The sequence below is a fragment of the Sprattus sprattus genome, assembly GCF_963457725.1.
Source record: "Sprattus sprattus genome assembly, chromosome: 5".
Taxonomy (NCBI): domain Eukaryota; kingdom Metazoa; phylum Chordata; class Actinopteri; order Clupeiformes; family Clupeidae; genus Sprattus; species Sprattus sprattus.
The window spans coordinates 9,343,786-9,358,589 of NC_137924.1; the positions used below are offsets into that span (position 1 = coordinate 9,343,786).

General features: G+C 41.3%; 1 protein-coding gene across 1 annotated transcript; it reads right to left on the reverse strand.

The window, feature by feature from the left end:
* Positions 1-1,976: 1,976 nt before the first annotated feature.
* Positions 1,977-9,302, reverse strand: itgb2 (integrin, beta 2). The gene is made up of 16 exons (XM_080838225.1): positions 9,287-9,302; positions 8,113-8,170; positions 7,831-7,922; positions 6,739-6,943; positions 6,333-6,512; positions 6,001-6,242; positions 5,675-5,830; positions 5,024-5,119; positions 4,831-4,920; positions 4,491-4,625; positions 4,152-4,342; positions 3,786-4,018; positions 3,305-3,521; positions 2,975-3,195; positions 2,710-2,876; positions 1,977-2,615 (listed from the first exon to the last, which is right to left on the reverse strand). Exons 2-16 carry the CDS (start codon positions 8,165-8,167, stop codon positions 2,550-2,552), a joined length of 2,346 nt encoding a protein of 781 aa, XP_080694351.1. The 5' UTR covers positions 8,168-8,170; positions 9,287-9,302; the 3' UTR covers positions 1,977-2,549.
* Positions 9,303-14,804: the final 5,502 nt, after the last annotated feature.

The following is a 14,804-nucleotide window of genomic DNA, read 5'->3' on the forward strand; positions in this document are numbered from 1 at the left end:
TTCACCGTGGGAGAGTGGGAAACGTTCTATCGATTACTTTGTATGTCTTGACATGAAGTAATTGACAATAAAGCTACTTTGACTTTTTACTTCGAAAGAAGGAAATGTATACAGTATATGTGCAAGGCAAGAGAGCTTTGCTGTGGGATTCTTATGACTGACTAATTTCTGTTCTGATGTGTTCATTTAAGAAGACAGAACTGGCTGCTGTGCCTCTAGCTGTGTTTGTGTCTGCTTGTGTGTGTGTGTGTGTGTGTGTGTGTGTGTGTGTGTGTGTGTGTGTGTGTGTGTGTGTGTGTGTGTGTCTGCTTGTGTGTGTGTGTGTGTGTGTGTGTGTGTGTGTGTGTGTGTGTGTGTGTGTGTGTGTGTGTGTGTGTGTGTGTGTGTGTGTGTGTTTGTGTCTGCTTGCATGTCCCTGGGTGTTAAATCCTCTATGATCTTCAGCTTACGGGACCTCAACTTCTCCTGGCAAAAAAAAAAAAGCGCTCCAAATCTCTCGAGGAATGTGCAATGATTAAGTGTTTCTTATTCGGCCTCCCAACACTGATGGAAATGACATTGAGTTGAGTTCCCATGCACACACAGTTAGGAGATCCATGCATGGGCCACACACTTTTGAGAACCAGTCATGTGAATGCTACCTTGCAGTGAAAATCTAACGATGACCAAAAAAAGTCAACTGCAAATGTGACTTACGCAACGTCTTGTACGAACACACCTCTAATGACCGTGGGCTAGTAGTCATAATTGCCTTTGCCCTCAGATGTGTGATAAAGGCTAAGTCAGAGGAATGTAGTCAAGAATAGCTTTGGCCACAGAGACCAGGTCAGTGCTACAGACAGCAAAATGGATCATCAAATGTGAGCTCTGAATTGTTTGCGGGTTGTTCTTGACCTTCCTAATGGCTGCAGCGCTTGTTTGTGTGCTTCAGCTCATGCAGCAGGTCTAAGCTTGGAGGCATTACAAGAAACACTGTTTGTGCGGAACAGACACGAAAATCCTTCAGAACTAGTTCAACGTCCGTTTAAAGCCCCAGTGAGAGCCCCTCCCCTTTCCACACCGCCATCCCAGGCGTGCATAAGCACTTGCCATTTCTCAGAGCGCCGCTGAGATTCCGCGCATGAAGGTTGCAGCGGGGCGCCTATATCCTCCCCTAAAAATCGACATAAATCAAACCAAAACGAGGATTTGTTGAAGTCTGTACGTCCCAATGATTTTCACTCACCTGATTCTTGGTGGAGGGTGTGTATCTCCTCGGCGAATTCTCTCCAGCCCTTTCTTGCTCACACTTTGTGAGTGAACTTCAGCCCACACACCTCCACTCCACTCCACTCCACTCCCCTTCTCTGCCCAGACTCATTAACTACACTGAGATTGTTACTGCCAGGAGACGAAGAGAGAGAGAAAGAGAGAAAGAAAGAGTGTGAGAGAGAGAGAGAGAGAGGGAGAGAGCGCATAAGAGAGAGATAAAGAGAGAGAGAGCGAGAGAGGGTTTCCCGGGGCACAGCTCTGCTAAGCAGTGGTCACTGGGTGTTTTCCGTGCTCAGACCCCTTGGATTACATAATGCTGGAGTGGACTCATTTTCGCATGGTTGTTAGTTCAGCTCAGCGGCTCTCCTTTTGTTTGTGTGCTTCAGAGTGTAGGCCTGACACCCTTGCAGGCCCGGAACAAGCACCTAACTGTCTTCTTTGTTGGTCGTTAGAAGACCTCCAAGAAGTTTTTTTTTTGTTGTTGTCCCACAAATTTGCAAATAAAGCAAATTCAAATCCCTCCACATCCAGTTCATAATCAAACTGGAGGAGAATGAATGAGTGTTCTCTTATCAAAGACAGTGAGCATGAACTCTGAGAATGGTGTTTATTGAGGTTGTAAGCAGATCATTCATCTACCCGAGTATGGGTGCTATTATTGCTAGAGCATATTATGTTCGAAAATACAACATTTGCCTAATTTAACACAACTTTTACACAAGCATAGCAAAATCAGTAAAAACAACAACCACAGATTCTTTTTGGCTTAATAAATACTAAACATAAAGGACTCATCTAAAACAAATCTTGAATTAAACTAAAAACACAAATCAACTCATTCCTGAACTATAAGCACAATATACATAAACCATGTCTTTCTAGGTTCTTTCTAGCCTCTGAATGTTTTAGAAACATTTGGCAAAATGTAATCAAAATATTTAAATACACTATACACAAGCACTTGTACAACATTGTATTAAAAGCCATCATAGAAACACATTGAACTAAATCAGTTACACATTGTAAATGATAAAGAGTACACATTGTAAATGATAAAACATCCTCAACTGAAGATTATGCAAGAATTGTTGAACACAGAAAAACAAACAAAATGTTTAATTGAAAGTAATAAAAAAAAGTATCTGTTTACACAGTAGCCACAGTGTCCCTTGACACCTTATATGTTAACTTCCTGTGTGCTGGATATACAACAGCAGTGTCTAAATATATGCATATACCCACTGCACACGTCGACAGAAGTATTACGGGATGGGCTCTTTTTGTACCTATGTTTGAGCTCACTCTCCAGAGAACGTAGGATTTGTCACTGTAGTTGTTGCCTCCTTAAATAAGGGATTGTCAGCCTTCACACACAAAAAGAGAAATTCGATTGATTAGCAGTTGTAGATGATTGAAGCTGAATTAGGCAACATTTACTTTAAAAACGCGACTACTTACATTGGCCCATTTGGTTTTCTTCTTCTCATTCTCAAACTTATGCCACTCCTTTAAGTCTCTTGCGTACAGCAGAGCCTTGATGATGAGCAGGATCAGGAGGCCAATCAGGGCCACCCCAGCGACAGACCCAGCTACAATGGCAATGATGTTTGGTGGCTCGGGGCACCCTAGAATAACATGCAGGAAAGAGTTAGGATTCAGGAAAAAAAATAAAAATGTATCCCAATGCTAAAATAGCTATTCGAACTGAATTAAGAAGTCTTACTTCTTTCCTTTTGTATTTCAACCTCGTAATTGTCAAATCCTTGTAGTTCCTTCATGGTGAAATCGAGCCAGCAATTTTTTGAGTCCTTTACTTCGCATCTCTTAGCATCTAGGTTGAATTGGTCGAGTTTTTCCACTGTGGTGTGGGTGAGGTGCTTGCAGGCTGTGGAGCAGTTTTTCTCGTACGGCCCATCACCAAAGCCCAGGCACTCAATGCACTTCCTGCCAAACAGAATGGTATAGATTAGCATTCGCCAAAGCCAACTCAATGCCCCCAGAAGAGTATCAACGGGAGCATGTATGATTGGAGGACAGTGGCAAGTTCTCTTACGCAGACTGTTGACATGGAGATGCGCAAGCCTGGCAGGTCAGACAGAAAGGTTTTTGGTAGCCCCTAGAGCACTTGCACGCATTGCACTCGCACGTGCCACGGCCGTTGCAGATGGTGCCGCCAGTTCTGCACAACGTGTTCGACTTTTTACAATGGCAGGCGTCGCCTTCGTAATCGTCGTGACACTGGCATTTCCCACACTTACAGTCCCCGTTACCTTGAGCAGAAAAGAAATGAGCAAATTATGAAGGAGCCGCAAATGACCCCAACCTATACCAACACCACAAGGCAGCTGTGATCCCTACATGTACTTCACAGACTGTTTGCTCTGCATCTGCTTCTCAACAATTACAATTGACGGTACTAACACAATCTAACTACATATGGTCATGTATCATATACAAGTTATGTTAACAAATCAATGGTAGCTATATGACAGCCGATCCTCTTGGCACATTTGAACGTGATTATTGGGCTGTACCTGAACACAGCTTGTTGTCGTTCATATGGCAGTGCTCATCATCGCACTCGCAGTATTTACTGTAGTAGGGTTGTCCACCCGGACTTTTGTGGCACTGGCACTGTCCGCAGACACAGTCCCCGCGACCTTCACACTCCGTGTTGTTGTCCCTCCGGCACATTTGCCTCAGGCTTGTGTCATCAATATTCCCCTGGCTGCACTCGCATTTCTGGCCTGTAAAACCCTTATTACATCTAGGGGAACCAGAGAAAAAACTCTCAAACTCGGTTGAAACTTGTTGTAAGTGTAAGCAATGTCCGAAACTTCCTTTAAGAAAAACACTGTTTTGACAGAAGAAGGAGAGGACAGTGTGTGGCTCTCTCATACTTGCACGTCCCACATTTGACCTCTCCTTGACGGTCACAGTGCGGATGGTTGGGCTCCACTGGATCATCGCATTCACATTCACAGCGGGTTGAAATGGTCACCTTCATTTTTTCATTGAAGCCTTTTGGGCCAACAAAGAAGGAAACGTCTTTCAGGCAGTCATGTGCCGTCACTTCAACGAAGAAAGTCACCTTAACAGATTATTGAAAAGAAACGGTACATATTGTTGAAAACTGATATTGAGATGAACGCTATGGAGGCTGCTCGACAGCCATTTTCGACAGTGTCACAAGTTAGCAATTTTTCTAGTGTGAAACGTTATGTTGATGGGCTGGATACCTCTTTTCCGAGGGCTACGTTATCACAGACCCCCTCCTCTCCCGGCTCGGATCCATCCTTACAGCTTGAGGTGTATTTGACCGTCACCTTTTCTGGCAGTTTATCGTGAGTCACAATGACTTTAGAGGAGAGTTTCTGTGGAGACATTAACAACAATATTTAGATAGGGGGGAATGTTTAAAAAAAAAAAAAATGTACGTATCATTTTTTTATTGAGCATACATATGAGATAGGCATCTGATTAAAGTGCTGTTTTGAAGCACCACCAATTTATGATATAAGAATATAAAATATGTAATCCAATGAAATGATATATCAAATGGAATTAAAATGGTCTTACACTGTAGGCCTCCTTGATTAACTGGACCACATTCCCAGAGTCGTTAGACAGTTCTCCCACCTCTGACTTTGGGATCATCTTGCTCAGCTCCTGAGGATAAGATACGTGAGAAATGTGTATTAGCTTCTTCTTCTGTCAGCATAGCACAACAACAGTAGAACCCTTAGTAGTGAGATCAAAAAGCATTACTTGCCCTGTACACATCTGTCACACTGCTTGTGACGGCAAAAATGGGCTGAATGTTTTTCCGATCTAAGGCCCTTGCAATTTGACCAACAGATGGATAGTCCTGAAAATGAAAAACAATCATTATGTCGGCCTTATGTCCTCAAAGTACCTTTTACTCCTTCAATCTACAGATCTGAAATGTCATGTCTCACGCTCTTCAGGTCAATGTTTTTTACTGAGGTTTACTATACCAGTAAGCTGCTTGGCTGTATATGTTCTGAGGTTAACTATACCAGTAGGCTGCTTTGGCTGTATATGTTCTGAGGTTAACTATACCAGTAAGCTGCTTGGCTGTATATGTTCTGAGGTTCACTATACCAGTAAGCTGCTTGGCTGTATATGTTATGAGGTTAACTATACCACTAAGCTGCTTGGCTGTATATGTTCTGAGGTTAACTATACCAGTAAGCTGCTTTGGCTGTATATGTTCTGAGGTTAACTATACCAGTAGGCTGCTTTGGCTGTATATGTTCTGAGGTTAACTATACCAGTAGGCTGCTTTGGCTGTATATGTTCTGAGGTTAACTATACCAGTAGGCTGCTTTGGCTGTATATGTTCTGAGGTTCACTATACCAGTAAGCTGCTTGGCTGTATATGTTCTGAGGTTAACTATACCAGTAGGCTGCTTTGGCTGTATATGTTCCGTTGCAAGTGGCATGCTTCATCGTTTGGTTCCAGAATTGCAGCCAATTTCCCATCACCAGCCATATGGAAGCCAGCGTCGGTGGCCAGAACAAGCAAGCGTGTGGCATTTCCCCATCCAATGTCGTTCTAAGAATAAGATGAAATTAATTAATAAATACCGCGATAAATACAGAGAAGTTTCATACTTTTCCTGGATGCTCAATTCGGAGCAACTACAAATGGTTATTCATCTATAATAATCTAATCTTTTAGAAATATGTTTAAATATAATGGTTAACATGTTTAAAGCATTTTACCTCACACATTGCGGCCTGCATGATGGCATCCATTCCTCCTTCAGGAGTGTCGAGATTTCCAGAGATGGCCTGATTGGCCACCTCTTTATTGAATAACTTATAATCATTGGTCAGCTTGAGAATATGTTTGTAACCAAATGGTGGTTGACAGGCCTCAGTCTCGTCTTGACAAGGATTCTTCAGTTTTTCTTTGTTGGTGTTTGTGAATGGCAGAACAGTCTTGTCAACAAATGTGCCGAAACCTATGGTGTAAAGACAAGTTTGGGGTTCAGTTTAGTTATTTGTTTACATTAGTCATAACACATTGTTTGGGTTACAATACATTATATTACCAATTCTTGCTTTGTCCACGCCACCCGTTATCGTTTGTAGTGCTGTAACTAAATCATTCCCCAAAGTCTTTAAGCGGTCCAGGTCGTCCTTCATAGAGTAGGAGAGGTCCATTAAGTAGTAAAGATCCACTGGGTAGCCTTCTGCCCTTTTAAACTTGAGTTTGATTGTTTGCGGAAGGCCTTAAAAAGACAGAACATTAAGAAACTGTATTTTTCAAATGAAGTACAGTATATGTATATATTAGCGCTTGCAGATATAATTGAGGCACATGTGCAGCTAAATGAAGACATTGACACTAGCAACATTAAGCTGTTTTAAACTCAGCAGCACACAGATAGCCCTGTCCCTCACAATGAAATCTGACTGTACCCATCGTGAACAATAAAAACAGAGGTAAAAATGTACCAGGTCGAAGGTCCAGTTTGACCTCTTGAGGATAGACTTGCACTGGGTCTGCTGTTCCAATAGAGCCGCCCAGTGGCTTTATTTTAATGTCCTTCTGAAGGTTTGCTGGATTGATGATTGATGATTTCTCATTGCAGCCGTCCTTCTTGAGCTTTGCCTCGGTGTTACAACGTTTTGAATCCGGCTCTCCTTGTTTGGTGAAATTCTGTGGTTGGAGATAGGAAGCACCGTAGTGAAGGATGGCTCACATCATGGATGACACCAACATGGCTACTAGTGGCCAAGCAGGCTCAGATTATTCGTCAGGCACTTAACTCTAAATTAAAGGTTTATTGACAGTAGAATTAGAAGAATTAGTAGTCAACTGTGCTATATTATTTTTGTGAACTGTGGGAGGCTGATACAGAGGAACACTAAGCACTAGTTCACACATTTGCGCATGTGTGACAGTAGCGAGGTAGATTGTTGGTATAGGTTTAATTGTCGACTACGCCACCTAGGTAGTCACCCTAGGTAGTCACCCTAGGACAGATATAGACTAAGCTTTGCTTTTGCTCTAACAAGGCAAACACAAGTGCGTAACACTCTTAGGCCAGAGACATGGGTTCCATTAAATACAGTTTGTTAAAGGCACCCAGTGCAACTTTATGTAAACATTCAATGAAAAATAAACATTCAATTTCTAGTCTTTTTTACACGTAGTAAGTTTCAATAACTCCATACCATTACATATCATCATTCAAGGAGCAAAGATGAGACGTCGTTGTGTGGTGAGAACTGATAGAAAATCGTAAACAACAACAATCGCCGGTGGGGAGAGGCCATTTTTCCATTGACTGGAATCCTGCTGTATTTATTGTAGGTTACAAAAAATAAAGAAAATGGCGGCGATTGTTGTTGTTATCGAATTTCTATCAGTTCTCACCACACGACAACGTCTCATCTTTGCTCCTTGAATGTCGATATGTAATGGTATGGAGTTATTGAAACTTACTACGTACTACGTTTATTTTTAAGCCTCGAAAGTTGCACTGGGTGCCTTTAACAAGTATACAAACAGTAGTAATGAGTTTATGTTTGTGAATGCGTCACCTGAAATTTGCACCATGCACAGAATGGTCCAGACATGATACAGTCACCACAGGAGTGCACCGCACCAGGCGTACAGGTTTCCTCAGGCCAGACTAAACAGAGAGAAAGAGTGGCAGAATTTGATCTTGGGAAATATAGGATGTCCACCATATGCACTTTCATCAAAAAGTTTCTCGTACATTCAGTGTAATAAAGCAAAGAATATTGGAGAGAATTGACTGACTACTGCTTTTGTTGATTCATCCAATGAGCGTTCTTGCGGGACTTTGTCTGTAAACTCACCATGACGAGTGGCTGACAGCAGGATGAAGACTTGAAGACACACAGATGGCGACATTTCCTGAGGGTAGAGATACAGTGCTCTTCACTAAATTTACTTTCGTGTAGTGGGATGTGATACCTCAAGACTGTTAACCAGTCATCTCGTCAAAAGGGATTGCTTAATTAAGAGGCATGCTCATGTAAGACGAAAAGGGGCCTTCATTTTTAGTCAAATATTCGGACCAAATTAGGCAGAGAAAGTTACGAAAGGCAGTGACTTACTTGCTCATACTATATCATCCCTTTTGAGAAACAAACTGATGCAATCTACATTTCTGGGTTGACACATTCTGCTGGTAGGAGTGACACCTAACTTGACCATAAATGGCTACGGCTGTGTGTGTGTGATGTTCGATTACCTCATAATGCTTCCTAGACCTTTCTTAGAGAACTACTTTACTGCTTCTACTTTCTAATCTGTGGACAGCTTTGCAATGAAGTCCATGATTATCCTTCACCAAAGGCAAAAACAAGGCATCTTCTGATTGACCATGCATAGCAATGAATTGAATATGTCATTTGACCATGCATAACAATGAGTTGAATGTGCGTTTGGCTAAACAACATAAGGTACAAGGAAGTTAGAAAGTAAAAGAAATCATGATAACCAGCCATTTTCTTTTTTACCATATTCAAATTGACATTGTATTGTACACCGTGTAATACATTACTTCTTAAACAATTCATCAGTAAGTACTAAGAATAGTTTTTTTTTTTTTTTACACATTTTGCCAAATGGACTAATTAAAAACAATCACCTACATTAATAGGCTATTCTTGGCATAAGACTGTTTGCTCACTGTAAAGGTCTGATATACATCTGCAGTGTTCCCTATTATGCATCATGACACACCCTTATGTCTTTGACTGTAACCAACTAAAGCTTAACACTTATTTTCTGCTTGTTTAGATTCTGCGTCCTTTTGGGCCCTGCTTTCGATGACAATTTCAAAACAGCAATGTAACAGATCATCTTACACTAGGAAGTATAGTTACTTCAAAGTATTTCTACTACAGTTCTACTACACTGTGCACTCTGCTGAAAACACACCACAGAGTTGTAACCCCCCCCACACACACACACCCTTAAAAAGGTCCAGAGAAGATAAATATCAGCTATGTGTTGTAGACTCACCAGTTTAGATGTACAGCAGATCACTAGAAACACGACCGCGCAACAGCACTGATCATCACCTCCTGCGCTCTGCTTCGTTACTTCCACTTACAAGTAATATCACATTGTCACATGACAGGAAGTTGGAGAATAGGAGGAAGTCAGGCCTCTTCATCTGAGAATAAATGTGTAGAAATTTCTCTGTCAACACACGATTGAATCGAATAGTGTACATTCTGATGAATAGTGTATGTGTATACATGCTTGTCTGTTTCTGAATGTGTGTGTGTGTTTGCATGTGTATTTAGTGTATCACAGCAGCCATGCAAGTATCTGTGTGGGGGTTTGTGTACGTAAATGTTGGCCTTTGCACAGAGGAACAACCACAATATCCGTAGCAAGGTGATGGGGAAGCAGTTCTGGGTATTTTAAGGATAGCATTGACACCATTGTTCAGCTGTTTTGTAGGCTTAGGCAGACTCAGCATAGGAAGCACAGAAAAGGAACACTTTGAATGTAATCACTAAATTGGTGAGACTAACCTATCAGGTATGCAATTAAAGAGGGAACTTTAGAACAATAATAATGGACAAAAAAAAATGATATGAAACTCAGACACTTACGTCAGAATGCCATAACCAAAATATAAAAATAAATTCTGTGATTATAATGAAGGCTAGAGGGCAGGAATGCTGATGCACACACACACACACACACACACACACACACACACACACACACACACACACACACACACACACACACACACACACACAGTCACACACACACACAGTGTCACACACACACACACACACACACACACAGACACACACACACACACACACACACACAACAAGCAGCTTACACTGGGTGCAATAATGTAGTTGCTTAGGCCTATAAAAAATGTCTATATAGCTGTGACGGCCCCGGGGTTGCTAGGCGGGCTGTTCCTCTTGTATTACAGATGATCTGCAGGTGTGTTGGCTCGTCAGCTAGGTCTATTGGGAACACCTGGGACCGGTGTGCTATAAGAGCCAGTCACCCTGAGTCATGGGTAGATGGCCTGGAGATCCTGAAGGATTGTTCACTATAGTCTTGGATGGTGTTATACCCATAGTCAATGCAATAATACAATAAAAACAATAATCATTAACCTTGTGTTGAGAGCCCAGCGTGACAATAGCACATAGTTTAATTTGTCCGTGGGAGTGGAAGACATTTGTGATAATGTTTCAAGATCATCTGATAATGTTTCAAGTGCTGCTGAGCCAAGTTTAAGCTAATGCTAGCAGCAGCAGACCAACAGCTACTAGCACCAACTAATAGTCTGGGTCCCGCCCCTCTTCTTCCGGCCAATTTGATTTTGCCTCTGAAGTGGGTCTGGCAAAGATTGCACAGCATTTCACTACAGCATTCTCAGGATCTCTGGGACCAATCACAAACTGGCTTTTGGCTACCTGGCGCGCCATTGGAGGATTTAAAATAACCACGTCTACGTAACAAAACCGAAACCAAAGAGAAAAGCACAGCAAACTATATACTGCTCTCGCGGCTGTCTTGGATGATTTCAAAGGCAAGTTTTCTTTGAAAATAGAACAGAAACCTGCTCTGGAACAATTCATACAGAAAAAAGATGTGTTTGCTTTATTACCGATCGTTGTATCGTTGTATAGTATCGTTGGTCTGATTGGTTAAAGGCGTGTCCAATTACGTGACTGAAGTGGACCTCCATTTAGTACTTCGCCAGACTAACTGAGCAAATGAAATGCAGTGAAGGGGCAGGGAATTCCCAGACAAACCAACTAACCCTGTCTGACTTGCTTCTACAAACGGTGAGCCATAATGTACCACAGCTCATAGTCAAATAAAGATGTCTATGCCACAGCTGCCCATATCCGGGTCACTGACACCTGCACTGACGTCGTCATGATACTGCCATGGTCATCATCACTGCTCAAGCACAGCTGGATGATAACGAGAGCAGTGATGTCACCAATGTGAGTAACAGCAATGGCATACAGTGATCAGCGAAGACCAAGCATTATGGTGTGACAAATTAACAGATAGAGAGAGAATTTAAATAGTTAAAACAGGAGCTGTACAAATTTTGGAACTTTCAATTAAAAACATTCATTAGGAGTATAAAAAATGTAGAGAATCAAATGTAACAAGTTATACTATTTTGATAAGGTTTTGATAAGGTAATCAAAGTTACACTACTATTACACTGCACTCAAAACCTCATGATTCAAATAATTTACAATTTTTTTAGTTGTTAAAGTGAACTATTTACAATAAATGTCAGTTTAAGTGTGTGTCTGGGTGGTTGTGGGGTTGTAGGGGATTGGTGCTTTGGTGGGGTGGATTTTTTTGGGGGGGGTTTGTTATTTGCAAACAACCATCATATTTCACCACGACCAGGACCGCATCTGTAAGATACAAAACATTAAACATACCGTGATGGAAGAGCCTTCCATTCAACGCGTGTCAAACATTTTACAAATCTGGACCAGCTCTCTGGACAGATCTCTGTCTGTGACTATTCTAACCATTCTTTGTCTTTCCCTTGACGAATCATCCGCGGATTGCTTGGCTTGTTGACTTCTGCCTGCAGGACAAAGAAAAGACCCGTTGTAACCTCTGCTCAAAATAACACCTCCGAAAAGCTAAGATGATTCGTCAACATGAATAAGGAGAGGGACATAAAAAGTTATCAAAAAAAGTTTGAGGTGTCTCTCTCCACAGTCAGAAAGGAAGTAAGGGAATGGAAAGCCATAGGAACAGTCCTTGTGAAGGAAAGATGTGGTACTACCGTAGGCCAAGAAAAATATCTGAAAGGAAAAGATAAAGAATGGTTAGAATAGACAGAGACAAACAGGGTTGGGAGGATTACTTTAAAAAAGTATTCCGATTCAATTACTGATTTACCTGATACAAATTGTATTCAGTAACCTAATCCAAGTATCACAATATTAAAGCAATGTAACTTGATTACTTTTCCGTTAGTTTTGGATTACCTCAATGCCAAATGTGCAAATGAAGAAAACAGAAAAGAGACATCAATATCCACTTATATTGGTGGTTTTCTCCATTTTTATGTCTGTGATGGATATAAATGCTGAAAAACATTGAACCATCCAACCTTGAAGACAAAGACATGTACTGCCAGCGTCAGAAACGGTGCCACTCAATGGTCACGTGCATTTCATGAAGTGGTTGTGCTATCCACAAACCCCTCCTATAAGGGCACACACCAGCTTTTTCAGATGACATACTTTCTGCATTTGTGCAGTAGAAGTACTATATAAAGACCATTTGGTGTGGGCGTCCTACTTATTACTGAGGAATGGAACTTAGTATGCTTCAAATATCTACTAAAAAATAAACGGTCAGCCCCCACTTTTCTTACCTGTAGTTGAACACTCGCTCACTGTCAACGGTTTTTACAAACAAATACCTTGAATCATTTTACACTTTTTGGCCAATCCCCTTATAGCGCAATATATATAGCGTGGGCCTGTTGGTTGGAAATATGAACTAGTTCAGTTTGTTGCCCTTGAAGGAAAATCGGCACCAGGGCCGTGTGGTTGTGGTTTGATGTGTGAATATACTGTATATGTCACGCCAGCGCTGAACTCTGCTCCTGCCACACCCCCTTTGACTTCAACTCACGCCTGCAGACAAACCCCAGATCACCTCTTAAAAGCTCCAACAACATCTAGATGCTGATGGTGTCATTTTAACATTGCACACTTTGCACAAGGACATCTCAATGGAAGGGTAATAAAAGGCATAAAAATACTATTTTATGTTAATCATGCTCATCTGGACAAGCCAGAATCATTTTGCAATAAAGTGCTGCGAAGATTCACTAAGATAGAGTTATTGGATCACAACCATAAACGCCTTGCATTGCGGAAAATGAACTTGCTGTCAACTTTGGTGGAGGGTTCGTCATGCTATGGGGCTTTGTGGCTAGCACAGGAACTGGAAATCTTGTCAACGTTGAGGGACATATGGAATCCACCCAGGAACAATGTACAAGACTCATTGGATTTCATTTCATACAACTCAATACTGCTACATGAAGAGTTTTTCTATGAAAAACATCCCATTATCGAGCTTTCTCTAGAAAATGAATGACATTCATGCAATTCAATTTATATAGCGCCAAAACAATTATTCTCAAGGCGCTTATTGACATATTGCTATGAAGTTTTCTTAACAAGACAGAGCAAATGAACCTCAGAGGGATGCCCAAACTCTTGCATAAAACTGTAATATGTATTCTCTACAGATACAGTTGGAAGATGCTACTAGGTATAAGCATGTATTCATGTTGACAACAGTTTTGCACAATACTACAATTTTTTTTTGGGGGGGGGGAGATGTTCATGTTTTTGTGTGTGTAACTGTAGGTTATAGGTTTGTACGGAGTTTTCAGTTATCTTCCAGTTTTACACATTTTTACACGTGATTACAACAGTTCTACATGCAGTAAGCTACCAGCCCCAATCAGCACATAGTCTTCCCAGCATTTCCTTTTTATGTGTGCAATATGTTGAATAGAGAGGGTGTGTGAAGCCATTTGGGTGCACACCAAACAGTTTCTTATCCTCCCCGTTGCACCCATTAATATTTGTATGTGAATATTTTAGAGCTAGATAGTCTAGCATATTTTTTCCTGAGGGAACTTTTTACATTAATGGACCTCTTTGTTTTTTCTCAGGCCCCACAGGGCAAATTCATTCCAGTCCCTTTATCCTCTTTTACTTCTGACTCTTTCTGCCTGCTATGAAAGGCTCTCAACTATCTTTTTACATGTTGATGTCCATTTAAGACCACTAGATGGCAGCCTAACTTTGCAGAATTACAGTAGCCCACATGGTTGTGTTTACCGATTTTGTTTTGGTTCAGAAGACTATTACGATTGGTTTGTTTCGATTTGGTTTATGTTATGTAGTTTGAAGAGACATTTTTTAATCTATTTTGATTATTCATTGATTATTATTCTATTTGACTTGATCTGTTTTGGATGGATGCGTCCAAGGTGAGTCTTGTCAAGGTTTGTTAAGTTGGCTTGACAGAATGTGCGATTGGAAGAAGCAGTATTTAGACTCCCCCTGTAGGAGGCAGAGTGAACTTCATGATGCCAGTTTTGAAGTGCCTGACAGCAGTTTTACGATGGTAAAAACAAACATGACAAAGAGGACCCGATTAGCTAATGATTTGTAATTTCTGTAATGCCACTGGTCTTTATTGCGCCAACAACTGTCTGCTCATGCGATATGGAGTTTATCCTGCGCAGTAAAATATGCAAATACACACCAGCAGGTCCCTGATTGTGGCCCTCACCCTATCGGTGTGTATTGAAGAGAGCATTACCATGAGAAGTGCTTTTACAGGGACACAGGTTTTTTTTTTGTTTGTCTGGTACCAAAGATTTGTGACACCTCAATTGTGCTTGCAGACAAGGGCAGACTTATCCCCCTGGAAGAGAAGGACCAGAGATGCACCCAGACCAACACAAAGGGCTGCC